Raw genomic sequence first — 15,016 nt, 5'->3', positions numbered from 1 at the left:
AAGATGAGGCTCATCATGGCGGATAGTGATTATTTTCATATTGGGAGCAAAGTTTCTTTGACAACTTGCCATAATCAGGAGCTGAGTGGAGAAGTCATTGCTTTTGATATTAGCTCCAGGGTTTTGGCTTTGAGTATCCTTTGGTTAAATACCAAATTGTCAGTTTGATAATTATTTGCAAAAGACCTCAAATTGCCGGTAGGACAAGGAAACAACATCCCACCATAGCACAGCCACAAGTGGCTAAGTAATGGATCATATAAAATGATTTCTTATTTGTTAGTATAAAGCCAAGCCCTTCTTAGTTACCCTTAGTTTCAATTAAACTTAAGATTGCATTGTTGCTACCGTTATTGGCCTCATGATCATGTCATGGATTTTACTTTTAGTCAATCATGAAACTGCTTTTATTTGAATAATTTAAAGTAGGCGTCTTCATTATTTCACTGGGTTTTTGTGGCTTGGAGCATGAAATACTTATAACTGTGTTCATATAGAGGAATATGTCCCGCTTTCTCAAATTTCAAGATGGAAATGTTTCCTTGGTCACCATGTAAGATTAAAGGTATATATACCTGGTACAAAGGGTGTTTAGAAACTCAGAGGTTATTTTTACAGGTAACGTCTGTAAGCTATTTACGGCACTTCCTTTCACCCCTGTGCAGTTCGAAACATTTTATTCTTAAAGGAACACTAACTACTTATTAGATGAAACTAGACATTAATCTAGGCTTAGATGTCAGTGCTTAGAAAAATTACTAACCGGACGTGCCAGAAATAATTTCTTCCGGTGCAAAATATGGCAGTTTTAGGGATCTTTCAGCTGCTATAAGTGTTGGAGTTCAACTGTGTGGGTTTGTATGTCAGAAGTTCCTGGTCAATACAAATCTTTATTTGATGTAGCCCACAAGGTTTTGGTTTATCCTCCGATCTACATGAATAACAGAGAAAACCAGGTTGAAAAGATATTATCTCTTCCCATACCGGGCACATCCTGTGGGGGGAGGGGGTGGAGGGCTAGTTGTATTTTGGATGGATATTTATTTTAATTTTTCAAATTGATGATGATATTCATGCCTTTATAAGGAGCCTTAATAATCAAAAAATAAATTGTGAATCCTAGACCTAGAGTTCTAAACCTTTATGCAATGCAGGGAAATTGTAAGCAAATAAAGTAGAGTGATGTAAAAATAGTGCAAATATCATTGTCTACGGCATTGAGGTAAAAATACATACTTTTAAATATCAACAGATCATCAATTTTTGATTATCCTTAACCAAACCCCTAGAAATACCAGCAGCTTGTGGAAAACATAATTTATATGATGTGAGACTAATAAATCTTCAGTTAGTGAGTAATATACAAGTCACTCAGGAGGCACCTGATACAGAACCTCCACAGTTAACAACTCTTAATATGCCAAGGGTAGGTAACTGCTGTTCAACTTCTGTTTTCTATATATAGGATTTGCATGATTAATGAGTTCCTACTGGTTTATGAAAGGAACAGATTACTAGTTGTACCTTAGTCTCAAAAAACATGAATTTTTTTATCAAAGCCAATCAGTTATAGTGTTCACAGCTCACTGTCTAAATTTGAGCCTTCAATTCCATGTGTGTCCAGAATTATCGGCATTTGGAAGTTACAAAGTTACGTCTTTTCTGGAGACATAACCATATATAGAAAAGACATCTATAGTAAAAGAAGTTCCTAGTTGGAGATATATTTGAAGGAATTATGCTATTTTCCAGTACTTCTGAAGGCTATTTACATATATTCAAGACTCAAATCAACCCCGAGAAATTAGTCCCTTTATTCATTCCAATCATGCATCTGAGACGATTATTTTATTTCTTGCAGATCAACAGTCGATTGAGACAGAATTGTGAATCAAAAAGAAAACAACTGGATCATGTTGGAGATAATGTCAGCCCTGAGGGACAAAACTTATTTTACGCCATTGTCAAAACGTGAGTGGGTTTAAGCTTATTTTTATACATTGCCGTAGTGTCTTGCCCTTTTACCTTTCTTGTAGACATGTTATGGCTGCAGGTTGTATCTGATAATGATGAAACTAGGTAAGTATATATTGGGGAGATCTCAGTCAAGTTCAAATTTGGCTATAATGGATAAACAGAGTTTGAGTTATTGCCCTTGATATGTCAAATTTGGTTTTTAGGCTAAATAGAAACTACAATTTTTACGCAATCAAAATGAACTGTATTGATAAAGATTTTTTTTATTTTAACAAAGTGTTATTTATTGGCATTTAAAAAAGATATTTCTAGTGAACACTCCAGCTTATATTTACACCATTCTGGTTTCCCCTCATTGTAGAAAGTTATGTCTCTATGATATTTTGAAATTTGCAGTATAAATGACGTACGTTGGGACCATCAAACTATAGTGGTAATGGACGAAGTCTCAATTGAACCTCCCTACAGATTAGAAGATTGTAAGGGCAAAGGTCAAATGTTGGATCATGTCAAGAAAATCGTAAGTTTTTGTTCTAAAATTTAGTACAAGATACTTTTGACCTTGATGATGAAAAATATCAATTAAGTGAGATTCAAGATTTGAGGTGCGAACTTGGATCCTCTGTTAAATAATTGTACAGGTGTTACTGTACATTAATGCTTGGCTATTAACTTGGTCAAGTCAAACAAATGGTCTTGGGTTCCAATTTTGGTCAGTCCGGAATCTGGTGACCATGAACATCTTCCTCATTATCCAGTAGATCTAGCTATAATTGGGTACAGATAATCATGGAAAGATTAGTGCCTAAAGGATTTGCCAAGGACCAGTTGGTACACAATTAACTCATCCGTACAAGTAGATGTCTTTCCTGATAAGTGGAGGTTCTACACCTACTGTGCTTACTTGTAATTGTTTTGTTAAACGCCCAGATCTGTCAGTTGACAAAAAATAATGAGATCTTCAACCCTTGATATGTGTTGCGCGTATTTTGCTGGGCAACAGACTGATTTCAACTGAAGTTGTTTTTTTGTAGGTAAAGAAACATCTAACAGATGGAGAAACTAGAAAATCGGCCTCACCTTCACCTGGTGTCTTATCATCCTCTCCCCCCTCATCCACGTGATCTGTACGTCTGCTCTAGTGGTTGTCATGGTGTGATTGAATGAGGACTATTTAGAATGCTCTTCTCATAAGTTTTAGTGAATCTTTCTGCCCAATATCTCAGAATTTTATCAGATTTAATGCATTTTCAATGTCAAATTGAAATGTTGGGACTGGAGATAAAGGAAATTGGGATCTGTCATGTATCAGTTTGCAGTAATGTAAAGTTTTTATATGTGCTACTATTTGGGACTTTTCATGAAATCCAAAAATGATTCATTTGAACATGTCCAACCATTCATCAATTTTGAACAGTCCTGTTTTATATCTGGGCAAAAAATGCTGAAGCTGAGAAATTGGGCATGGAATTTTCAAGATTGAAGGAGTCCAGGTCAAGTTACTCTTCATACATTGTAACAAATATATAAGTCACATTAAAAATTTAAATCTAACAATTCTAAGAGGGGGGAGATATTACCATCTTTCTTGTATCAGTTTGTAAATGCAGCGATTCGGTTGGGATTGTACACTAGCAAATACAGGCAATCAATCATAAGCCATTATGTATACAATCTTTCTGACCTGGGCTCTGCTTGGCGGTATTAACTAGTGTACAAACCAACCAAATCACAGCATTTACAAACATCTGTGATACAAGAAAAGTGTCTATTGCAGTGAGGGCTATTGTTCACCATTTTCAGGAGGTGGGGGGAATCAGATTAGTAAGTAGCAGTAAGCGAATTTACTGTTAATAGGAGCAAGACAGAGGCCAAATTTCTTTTTAATTGATTTTTGGTATTGATCAGTCATATGACTGGAACACTAACATCACTTCAGTTTTTGAAGAATAAGGCCCCTTTTATGTCCTAAATCTTATGATAAAAAATAATTTGTCATTCTGGGTGTTAAGGGACGGGAACAATTTTCTAATGGTTAAAGTATGGGGGGTCATGGATTTATTGTCACCAAATGAATTTATTATTTTTTACTTAAGTATTTATTGAAAATGAAAGTTTGTCAAGTCAGTCGTGTGAATGGTAATAAAAAGATTTTAAAAATAATTCTTCATTTTTCCCTTTAAAATTGAGTGACCTTATTTCTGTGGTGAAAGAAAGTAAATAAACATCCTACTTATCTGAACATCAATGGGCTAATAAAGAAATATATTCAAGTGGGATTAATTTAACATGTCAAGTTTCATTTAATCCATAAAGAATTGAATTTTGTGACTGGCAGCATATGGCAAATCTTTGTGTTAAGACAGTTATATATTTACAGACAGACAGGGGCGACAGCTATATAGGGTTTATCCGTGGGTAATTGCAAACACCTACACCAAGTTGAGTCAAAATCTATCAAGAAACCAGCTCTCTATCGTGTCCACAAACAATATAAGAACAAGAGCAATAACTCATAGTAAATATTTTTCGATTTTTCTGATTTTCAATAGTGTTCATTCTTGGGTGATTACGAACACTCACACCAAGTTTTGTTGCTATATATGCCCACATTAATGTGTGGGCTTATAAAAAGTTAACAACTCACTGAGCTAGTAAAATTAAGCATCTTGGCTCTATTTATTGAATTATATTTATTCACAATGAATGACTGGATGATTTTAGCACTTTTGACAGTTTTTAAATGCCCATAAAACTCATGACTTAATAAAAAAAAAATACAACACAGAAGAAATTCTGTTGAACTTTAAACACTTGTGGCTTATTAAAAAATTGCCATTTGGGTGACTTTCATTGGATAGCTTGATAGATTGATCACGAGTCACAACAGAACTGTAATATGAGATGTAAGATGAGACTTGCGTGACGTAATATAATCTTGGGTCTGACCCTCACTATTTGACGAGTTGAACTCAAAAACTAGTAAGTCCTTATTGCAAACCGAAATCAAATTTCAACCATCACTTGACATACACACTGAAGATAATTAAGTCAATACTCCATTAACTCTAACTCAACGGCAGAAGGTTCACGAGAAGTCACCCATAGATGAGTAGATTCTGTGAAAACACCTTGTACTAAAATATCTAACTTGTTTAACTCGCTGAGCCACTGCAGCTCTCTTGATCTGACATAACACTTAACCTCATAGTATGTAAATGAGTTTTGTTTGTACAAATATGATACATAACACAACATGAAAACAAAATGATGATACATGACTAATTAATATGATATACTTTGGTACAAAATGATAAAGATAAGAATATTTACACTGGTTCTTAAATGAAAATAATCCTTGAAGTTTTATTGAGATTTTTTAAGAGAAGAGGGTTATAATTATATCTTTTTCTTTCATTGCAACCGCATAGTTTATGTATTTCTAATACCCAGGGCTTGTTCTAACTCTACTCTTCTCTGCTGAACCTAAAATCAACAATATTATCAAAATTAACATTTCTATCAATTGCAAATCAAATGCCCACATGGTAAAGTAAATAATTTTATCATTTATACATTTGAAAAACACTATCATATATATAACAATTTAATGTTTAACAGTCCTTCATAAATATTAAAAGATTACTCAAAGAGGACAGAATACAAAATGATGGAATATGAATAATTAAGCTAAGTCCTTCATGAAAACAACTTAGTAATGTCACCTCTGTCTATCTGTCCACAAATGGCTTATGAACAAGATGGAGGTGTCAGTTTTTATCAGATTTTTTTATTAAACAAAAAATACCATAATAAATCTACAAGATCTTGGACAAATTCAAATTTGGATATGATTGGGACATATATTGAAGAGTTAAATCTCTTGATTTACCAAAATATGTTAAGATAGCTTGTCAGGCAAGATAACATACGTCCACTGGCAGCTGTCAGATATGATAAAACAGTCTTTAGTGACTAAAGTATGAATTTTCTCATATTAAAGAAATTTTAATAGTTTGAATTCAATGATATATATATTTACTGCCAGTTATTTATGCTGAGAAATTCCACAAAATTTTTAAAAAAAATTATCAATAACCCAAATACATCAAATAATTAATTAATATACATGATCACACCATGTTTCATTAAAATCAATTGAAAACTGTAGTCTCTAATGTGTTCACAAGCAAATTTTGATGCGTCAAGGGCAACAACTCAAAAACCGTTCATCGAAATATCGTCTAATTCCAACTTGACCAAGATCTCATCAATATAAATGCTCACACCAAATTTCATTAAAATCAGTTGAAAACTGTAGTCTCTATTGTGTTCACAAGAAATGTTGACAGACCAACGGTCAGGGGCGACGGCAATATACGTCCACATTTCCATGTGGGCGTATAAAAAGAGGGCCAATCTTGTTAGGCGACCACAAGTTATCACCTCACCTTGCCATAGAAATATCTGCAGACAGCCTCCTGGGACCAAGTTTGGTAGAAGAAATCTGATCTTCGTTCTTCCTCAGGATTACCAACTACATCAGTCATTGTCTGAAATACAGGAATGGAAATGGTTAATAAACACTGGTAACACCATGCAATGGTATAAGGGAAATTTGATTTCATTTGAACTTGATGCATACATTGAAAGATAGCTTGCCAGGCAAGGTAATACACGCCCACTGGCAGCTTTGATTTTGAACATAAATATTTAGCAGTACAGTAACAATCACCAGTATGAAATATTCAACCTTCAGTCATACATTTCTTTTGAACTCTTTAGGGCGATACTGAATAATATTGAGTATGAGTTATTCCCCTAGTTCTTGAAAATGTGTTAAATTTTTAACTCGTGAAAACTTTAGAAGGCAAATATTCAATCTTCAGCGCAATAATGAATAATAAAACCAAGTTTTGTCAAAATTCAGCAAGAATCATGCCTTCTAGAGTTTTTATGAGCTACAAATTGAACGAGTTTTTAAGATCAAGGGCAATAACTCATACTAAATATTTTTCGATTATTCTGATTTTCAATAAGGTTTATCCTTGGGTGATCACAAACATACAAGCCAAATTTCGTTAAAATCCTTCAAGAATTGTGCCTTCTTAAGTGTTTACGAGCTAAAAATTGAAAGCGTTTTCAAGAATAAGGGCAATTACTCAATATTTTTTAATTCTTCTGATTTTCAATAGAGTTCATCCTTGGGTGATAACAAACACTCATGACAAGATTCGTCAAAATCCAAAAAGTGCCTTCTAGAGTGTTTACGTACTGAAAATTGAACGCGTTTTCAAGAACAAGGGCAATAACTAAAACTAAATATTTTTCCATTTTCCTGATTTTCGATAGGGATCATCCCTGGGTGATTACAAACACTCACACCAAGTTTTATCAAAATCCATCAAGAATTGTGCCTGAAAATTTTCTGATTTTCGATAGGGTTTATCCTTGGCCGTTTACGAACACTCATGCCAAGTTTCATCAAAATCCGTCATGGATTGCACCTTCTAGAGTGTTTACGAGCGTTTCAAGTACAAGGGCAATAACTCATAGTAAATATTTTTCGATTTGTCTGATTTTCAATAGGGTTCATCCTTGGGTGATTACGAACACTCATTCCAAGTTTCATAAAAAATCCGTCATGAATTGCACCTTCTAGAGTTTTTACGAGCGTTTCAAGAACAAGGGCAATAACTCATAGGAAATATTTTTCGATTCGTCTGATTTTCAATAGGGTTCATCCTTGGGTGATTACAAACAATCATACCAAGACCGACCGACGGATATGGGTGACGGCAATATACGGAAATATAGAATTTAAACCCTTCATTTTCAAAATTATTCCATGCAGAGCATACCCACTCATTCCCCTTAAATACTTTTAGCAGTCATTGACTATAATTGAATGATACTCACCTTCAGGTCTCTAGTTTGGGAAATCAACCAGTTATTGATAAAATCCTGTGGATCTTTAGCAAATCCAAGGAAAAATTCCCGGTTAGTTTTCAATCCATTGATGGTCTCTACAGTCTCATGTATCTACAAGCAGAAATAAGATATTTTGTACAAGGAAAACAACTTCAGTTCATAAAGAGTCCTTTCTACCAGCTGGCCATTGGCCAAACCTCTTGGCTTTCATCTTTCCTGGTTTATCCGTACCATCAAAGAGAAATTTTGAAGCATATAATAAATATAATGAAATGGTGTTCTAAGTCATATTTTCTGGTTCAGTTTGGACTCTTCGAAATACCATGCAGTGTACAATGAAGAAAAAAATGGCGATTCTGCATAACTACAATATTTGTTATTTATTTTAATGAATCTAATAGGTTGAGAACTGAATCCTAGACTTATCGAAATAATTGATTCAAAAAATAGTCCTAATTTTCAAAGGTACAGATTGGTCTGACTCATGAACCTTGAAAATTCATAATGACAGATACCTTGTTGTCCAATGAGGCTATTTCTTGCTGACTCTGTGTTGACAGTAAAAATGAATTCATCTGTTGTTTTAGGGTATCATCCTGAAAAAAACGTAGATTTCAAGGGATGCAGTCATCTGTAAACATAACAAACATGAAGCTCAAATGAAAAATATATTCTTGGAAATACTGCCAAGTAAAATAATTCTATCAAAATAAAGGACTTATATTTAGTTTGTATTTTGACAGTTGAAATCATATTTCTTTATTTAGTTTCAAGAACATATTTAGTTCATATTTTACAAGTTATTGTCAAGGACATATTATTTAGTTCATATTTTACAAGTTATTGTCAAGAACATATTATTTAGTTCATATTTTACAAGTTATTTTCAAGAACTTATTATTTAGTTCATATTTTACAAGTTATTTTCAAGAACATATTTAGTTCATATTTTACAAGTTATTGTCAAGATCATATTATTTAGTTCATATTTTACAAGTTATTGTCAAGAACATATTATTTAGTTCATATTTTACAAGTTATTGTCAAGGACATATTATTTAGTTCATATTTTACAAGTTATTGTCAAGGACATATTATTTAGTTCATATTTTACAAGTTATTTTCAAGAACATATTATTTAGTTCATATTTTACAATTTTTGTCAAGGACATATTATTTAGTTCATATTTTACAAGTTATTGTCAAGGACATATTATTTAGTTCATATTTTACAAGTTATTGTCAAGGACATATTATTTAGTTCATATTTTACAAGTTATTTTCAAGAACATATTATTTAGTTCATATTTTACAAGTTATTGTCAAGGACATATTATTTAGTTCATATTTGACAAGTTATTGTCAAGGACATATTATTTAGTTCATATTTTACAAGTTATTGTCAAAGACATATTATTTAGTTCATATTTTACAAGTTATTGTCAAAGACATATTATTTAGTTCATATTTGACAAGTTATTGTCAAGAACATATTATTTAGTTCATATTTTACAAGTTATTGTCAAGGACATATTATTTAGTTCATATTTGACAAGTTATTGTCAAGGACATATTATTTAGTTCATATTTTACAAGTTATTGTCAAGGACATATTATTTAGTTCATATTTTACAAGTTATTGTCAAAGACATATTATTTAGTTCATATTTTACAAGTTATTGTCAAGGACATATTATTTAGTTCATATTTGACAAGTTATTGTCAAGGACATATTATTTAGTTCATATTTTACAAGTTATTGTCAAGGACATATTATTTAGTTCATATTTTACAAGTTATTGTCAAAGACATATTATTTAGTTCATATTTTACAAGTTATTGTCAAGGACATATTATTTAGTTCATATTTGACAAGTTATTGTCAAGGACATATTATTTAGTTCATATTTTACAAGTTATTTTCAAGAACATATTATTTAGTTCATATTTTACAAGTTATTGTCAAGGACATATTATTTAGTTCATATTTTACAAGTTTTTGTAAAGGACATATTATTTAGTTCATATTTGACAAGTTATTGTCAAGGACATATTATTTAGTTCATATTTTACAAGTTATTGTCAAGGACATATTATTTAGTTCATATTTTACAAGTTATTGTCAAGGACATATTATTTAGTTCATATTTTACAAGTTATTGTCAAGGACATATTATTTAGTTCATATTTTACAAGTTATTGTCAAGGACATATTTTGCAAGTTATTTTTTATTTTGTATTTACTTTATATTTTGCAATAAAAATCTGTACAAGCAAGACATCAGGTGTAAATGTTATATTAGTAGTTATTTTCAAGGAAATAAATAGTTCATATTTTGCAAGTAATTTTCAAGAACCTATGTAATTGAATCATCTTATGGAAGTAAAAATTGGAAAACATCTTACCACTTCAACATCAATATCATAGCAGGCAGTTTTCTTAGCGTCAGGACCCTCTACACTGTAAATAAAATATCATAGTCAAATTGACTGGAATGAAAACCTAAAATTTTTCTGTTGCTATGGTTACATATGTCAACATAATGTGTGCAAAAATTATTAAGTTGGATAAGATTTTAGAAAGTGTTCTATGTGTGTGTGCAGACAGATTTCAAGATAGCTTGCCAGGCAAGGTAATATATGCCCACTGGCAGCTTTGATTTTGAATAAAAATATTGAGCAGTACAGTAACAATCACCAGTATGAAATATTCAACCTTCAGTCATATACTTCTTTTGAACTCTTTAGGGCGATACTGAATAATATTGAGTATGAGTTGTTGCCCTTGTTCTTGAAAACGTGTTCAATCTTTAGCTCGTGAAAACTTTAGAAGGCAAATATTCAATCTTCAGCACAGGACCGAATAATTAAACCGAGTTTTGTCAAAATCCAGCAAGAACCATGCCTTTTAGTGTTTAAGATCTTCATAATGACATTGACACAAAAAATCAATAGAATCTGTAAAGAATTGTAGCCTGTAGAGTGAGCACGAGTTGCACAATATAGCTAATAAAGAAAAACGTCAAGTCACACACGATATTTCGGGGAAAATTATCCAATCATCACGAAAATCAATAGGGATCATCTTCATAATGACATTGAAAACACAAAATCAAAATCTAAACAATCTGTACAGAATTGTAGTCTGTAGAGTGAGCAAGAGCCAAATGTGAACGGACGGACGGACGGACCGACAGGGTGATTACAATATACGCCCATCTTATGTGCGGGCGTATAAAAATGGTAGAGAAAGGAATAGAATTAACATTTTGAATGTGATATAATCTGGTTCTATACTGTTTGATTGAGGCTAGAATTGAATCATAAGGAATCTGTTCAGAATATGAAAATAAAGCACCTAAGATTGTTAAGAGGTTTTTCTAAATTTTTTATGTGTATCAAGGACACTGATAGCTTCAATTTGCACCATTTCAATTTTCAATACGGCATTTGCGGTTTGGCATGATGTAAATTGATGCTATCAGTTTGTACAATACATATAAAAAGTTGAGAAAACCCTCTGTACAATCCCTTTAACTACAAGCTATTATGTGTTAACTTGCAATTTACATTTGCACTCATAGAAAAAAGGTTAGTTCCCCCAATTGTACCCCCACTTCATTTCAAACAAATTCTCCATGGGGGCCTGGAAATATGGTGCTTTCACAGAGTCACACCATTTTGAATTTCTACTGTCGGTTATTCCCCCATTATGTCAGTCTTACCCCCTTACCTGCACCTCAAATTTCTGGAAACTTTAAGGTACAAAACTTACGTAATGAGATGATTTATAACTATTGGATCAGGGGGCATCATTAAGGGATGTAATTTAGATGGAATCTCAGCAAACTTCATCTTCTTACATTCAAATATCTATAAATAACCAATTAAAACTGTGTAATTAAAAGCTGTAAATATAGCTAAATTTACCTCATAGAATGAACTTAAAATCATCCCATTGTAACCAACTTTGAACTTGACCGAGATCTCATCAATATAAACATGCATACTAAGTTTCATCAAGATCAGATAAAAACTGTAGCCTCTATCATGTCTACAAGCCAAATTTGTTACCAATTTTGAACTTGACTGAGATCTTATTATACCAAGTTTTATCAAGAAACAAATAAAAACTGTAGTCTCTATTGTGCTTAAAAGATGGACGGACAGACGGACATACCAAGTCAACGGCAATATATGTCCACATTTCCATGTGGGCGTATTAAAAGTAACGAACCTGTTCTAAATATTTATCTGTATTGATATATTCCCGTTCATTCGGGTCCTGTAGTTTATGAGTTTTGATATATTGCCATAGCGCATTAATAATGACTGGTCGCGTCTGTGTATGAATTCCTAACAATCTAGCTAGTCTTGGGTCCAATTTAAACTGCATTGGCTGAAAATAAAACAAAAAAAAAACATGGGCAATTACTTAATTGTGTAAAAAATCAGTTTAATGTCCTTCTTTTGTGAACTTTATAAGATTAAATATGTTTGCCAATTTATAGGCAATTGGATGGGCAATAACTCAAGGAGTGAACATCAGTTTCAGGTCCTACTTTTTCTGCACATAATTTGGCTAAATACCAACCAAAACTAGATATAAATTTAGTTTTCTTGTTATTATTATGGTTACTGACTAAAATCAATTTTACATCAATTTTGTATCAACCAATTCCAATCTATTGGAAAATTTGATTCTGGATATGTTCTGAAAATTTGAGCTTCTTAGCTTCCTAGTTTGCATGCTTCGCTGTTTTTTCAATTGTGTCTAAATTTGCCTAGGTACCCAAGGAACAAGATTCTTGAAAGGAAATAGAGTGTTAACATATAAATGAAAAAAAAATCAAAGACAACAACTCCTACCTGATAATCTAACATCAGCAATACAGTACATTTAACATTATTATCCCCTGGTCGTTTGACCTGAAATCCGTCAGTTTCTTGTGTGTTGGGGATACGATGCCACTATAAACAGACAAAACATATCCCAATCAAATTCCTATCAAATACAATCAATGCCTACACTAACAGGCTCTTTTTTTTTAAAGTATTTTGAACTAATTTCTATTATAATAAATTTCAATTCGACTAATAGAATGCAAGTAATATGGGAAAGTTTGCCATTTGAATTCCTAATATTGTTGGTCATAGAAATAGTATTCGCTTAGTCAGCAGCCATTTAGATTTTGTGTGCTAATGTGCGACTAGGTGACAATGTAAAATCTAAAAACAACAATAATCTTTTCACATGAAAAGTTGATTTGTTTGCTGCTAGGAAGAAACAACAGGGAACTAGCAGTATTTAACAAGTTAAACCACCGTCTGCTAGGAAAGTAGATACAGAAGAAAAAGGTAGTGAAATATCTACCAGACATCCATTTGTGAAATTGCACCTCATTTTTGTTTCTGTACTAACCTCAACTAAATGATTGTCAGGACCATACAGGTCTTTATCTAACTCAATAACAAGGGACTTAAAGAATGATGAGAACTTGCGTTTCACATTGTTAGCATTGCTCAATTTAGCTGTAGCAGCCTGAAAATAGACAAGACATAAAAAGTTTTAAAATTCTTGAGGCCGAGCTGTAGCACAATTAGCTGGAACATCAAAAATTGACAATCGTTTGCTTGTATATGTTGATCAAATGGCAGTCAAGGGTTGTAATTTCAGCCAGTGTCTGAAAGTCTAATGACCTTGAATAAGTCATCTTTCTTCATTATTCCACTTTACTTTTATGATGGGTATGAATAATCCACAAGGTTTGGCCAAGGACCAGCTGGTAGACAGAATCATCATGAAGTTAAGTTTTAACTTACATCTTCCAATAGACGACCTTCAACTCTCAACTCCCACGATGGAATCGATTCTTCTCCATCCTGTAAATAAAAATATAACAATTTAACATTATTTCTATAAATTCAATAATTTTGAATTGCTACCATAGAAGTTAGTGAGCTTTTAATATGAGGAAGAATATCAATCATAAGTGAGTAAGTCTTTAATATGCGATCATTTGTTCCAGCTATTAAAGGTTATTTTTTTGCGGTACTATAAAAGCTGAGACAGCAGGCCCATCAACCTATATAAGCATAACAAATGTCCAAATACAATTGTTGCTTTTTACTGCTATTTTTGTTTTGGTTTGCTCACACCTTCCAGCAGGTATTTGATTGGCTGATATGGTAAGTCTTTATTTCAACCAATCAGAAAACCAAATTTTGCAACTGACCTCTCCTTCTGGTTTTGGTGGATAGAAAGTATTGGAAATGAAAATCCTCAGCTTTCTCTTCTGTTTCATTGGTCGTTTTAAGGCTTCTTGAATATCCAGTCGTTTTCTCATAATAGTTGCATCCAGTTTACGTTCGAACGCCAGTAAATCCATGTAGGCCTGTGATTCTGGAACTAGATCTCGAACCTGAAACATAAAAGAATTAAAAGGTCTTAGAATTTTAGATTTTCAAATGGATATGATAGCTTGCAAGCATTGTAAATTATAATCTACTACAGGCAATTAGGGATTACAATGAAATGAAAACATCTAGTTTTTTGAACGAGGATATGAGGAAAGGCAATGCCATTCAGTGCGCAATGAGTGCAAATTTGAGTTGGGCTATTAGGATTGTCTACAAACTACGAGTCTGAGATTCAATCTGAAAAGCAATAGATGTAGATTTATCTTAAATTGATCGACTGATTCAAAATTCATACCCTTTGTGGTAAAATCTTGTCAGCTATCTTTTTTTTCTTCTTCCTTAAATACAAAAATAACTCATTAGCTAAGAGAATTCGGTATTGGATCATAGATCTTCAAAACTTTCAGATATATGTTAATGGACATATTTCTCTAGATTTTGCAGTGTAGTTTTCATAAATTTGAGCAAAAATAATGTTCAACCTTCAAAAACATATTTCACTTTAATTTTCAAATGATTTTTTTAATGCTTTATATCTCCAGATATTAACAGAATAACAGAACTAGTTATCTCATATTAAAAGGCTTAATGTATATTTCCTTGCACGAAATGATAACTTGATGCATTCTGATCATCTTAGATGTATCTCTAGAACCCTCATTCCCATCCTTTTAAACTCTAAAGCAAG

At 32.5% G+C, this 15,016-nt stretch overlaps 2 protein-coding genes across 2 annotated transcripts; one reads left to right on the top strand and one right to left on the bottom strand.

Moving 5' to 3' along the window:
• Positions 1–4,140, top strand: LOTGIDRAFT_200724 (hypothetical protein; the record flags this gene model as incomplete). Its single annotated transcript, XM_009050299.1, has 5 exons — positions 1–133; positions 1,290–1,426; positions 1,862–1,971; positions 2,374–2,497; positions 3,012–4,140. 5 exons carry the CDS (start codon positions 4–6, stop codon positions 3,099–3,101), a joined length of 591 nt encoding a protein of 196 aa, XP_009048547.1. The 3' UTR covers positions 3,102–4,140.
• Positions 4,141–5,409: 1,269 nt separating this feature from the next.
• LOTGIDRAFT_140600 (hypothetical protein) lies at positions 5,410–14,716 on the bottom strand (the record flags this gene model as incomplete). Its single annotated transcript, XM_009050298.1, has 12 exons — positions 5,410–5,463; positions 6,429–6,530; positions 7,897–8,019; positions 8,424–8,504; positions 10,315–10,369; positions 11,684–11,781; positions 12,146–12,307; positions 12,778–12,879; positions 13,331–13,440; positions 13,728–13,791; positions 14,145–14,330; positions 14,624–14,716. The coding sequence occupies 12 exons, from the start codon at positions 14,714–14,716 to the stop codon at positions 5,410–5,412; spliced, it is 1,230 nt and encodes a 409-aa protein (XP_009048546.1).
• Between the last annotated feature and the right edge of the window lie 300 nt (positions 14,717–15,016).

Source organism: Lottia gigantea (genome assembly GCF_000327385.1).
Source record: "Lottia gigantea unplaced genomic scaffold LOTGIsca_149, whole genome shotgun sequence".
NCBI lineage: Eukaryota > Metazoa > Mollusca > Gastropoda > Lottiidae > Lottia > Lottia gigantea.
The sequence above is the reverse complement of the archived record's forward strand: the minus strand, read 5'-3'. Positions and strand labels throughout refer to the sequence as shown.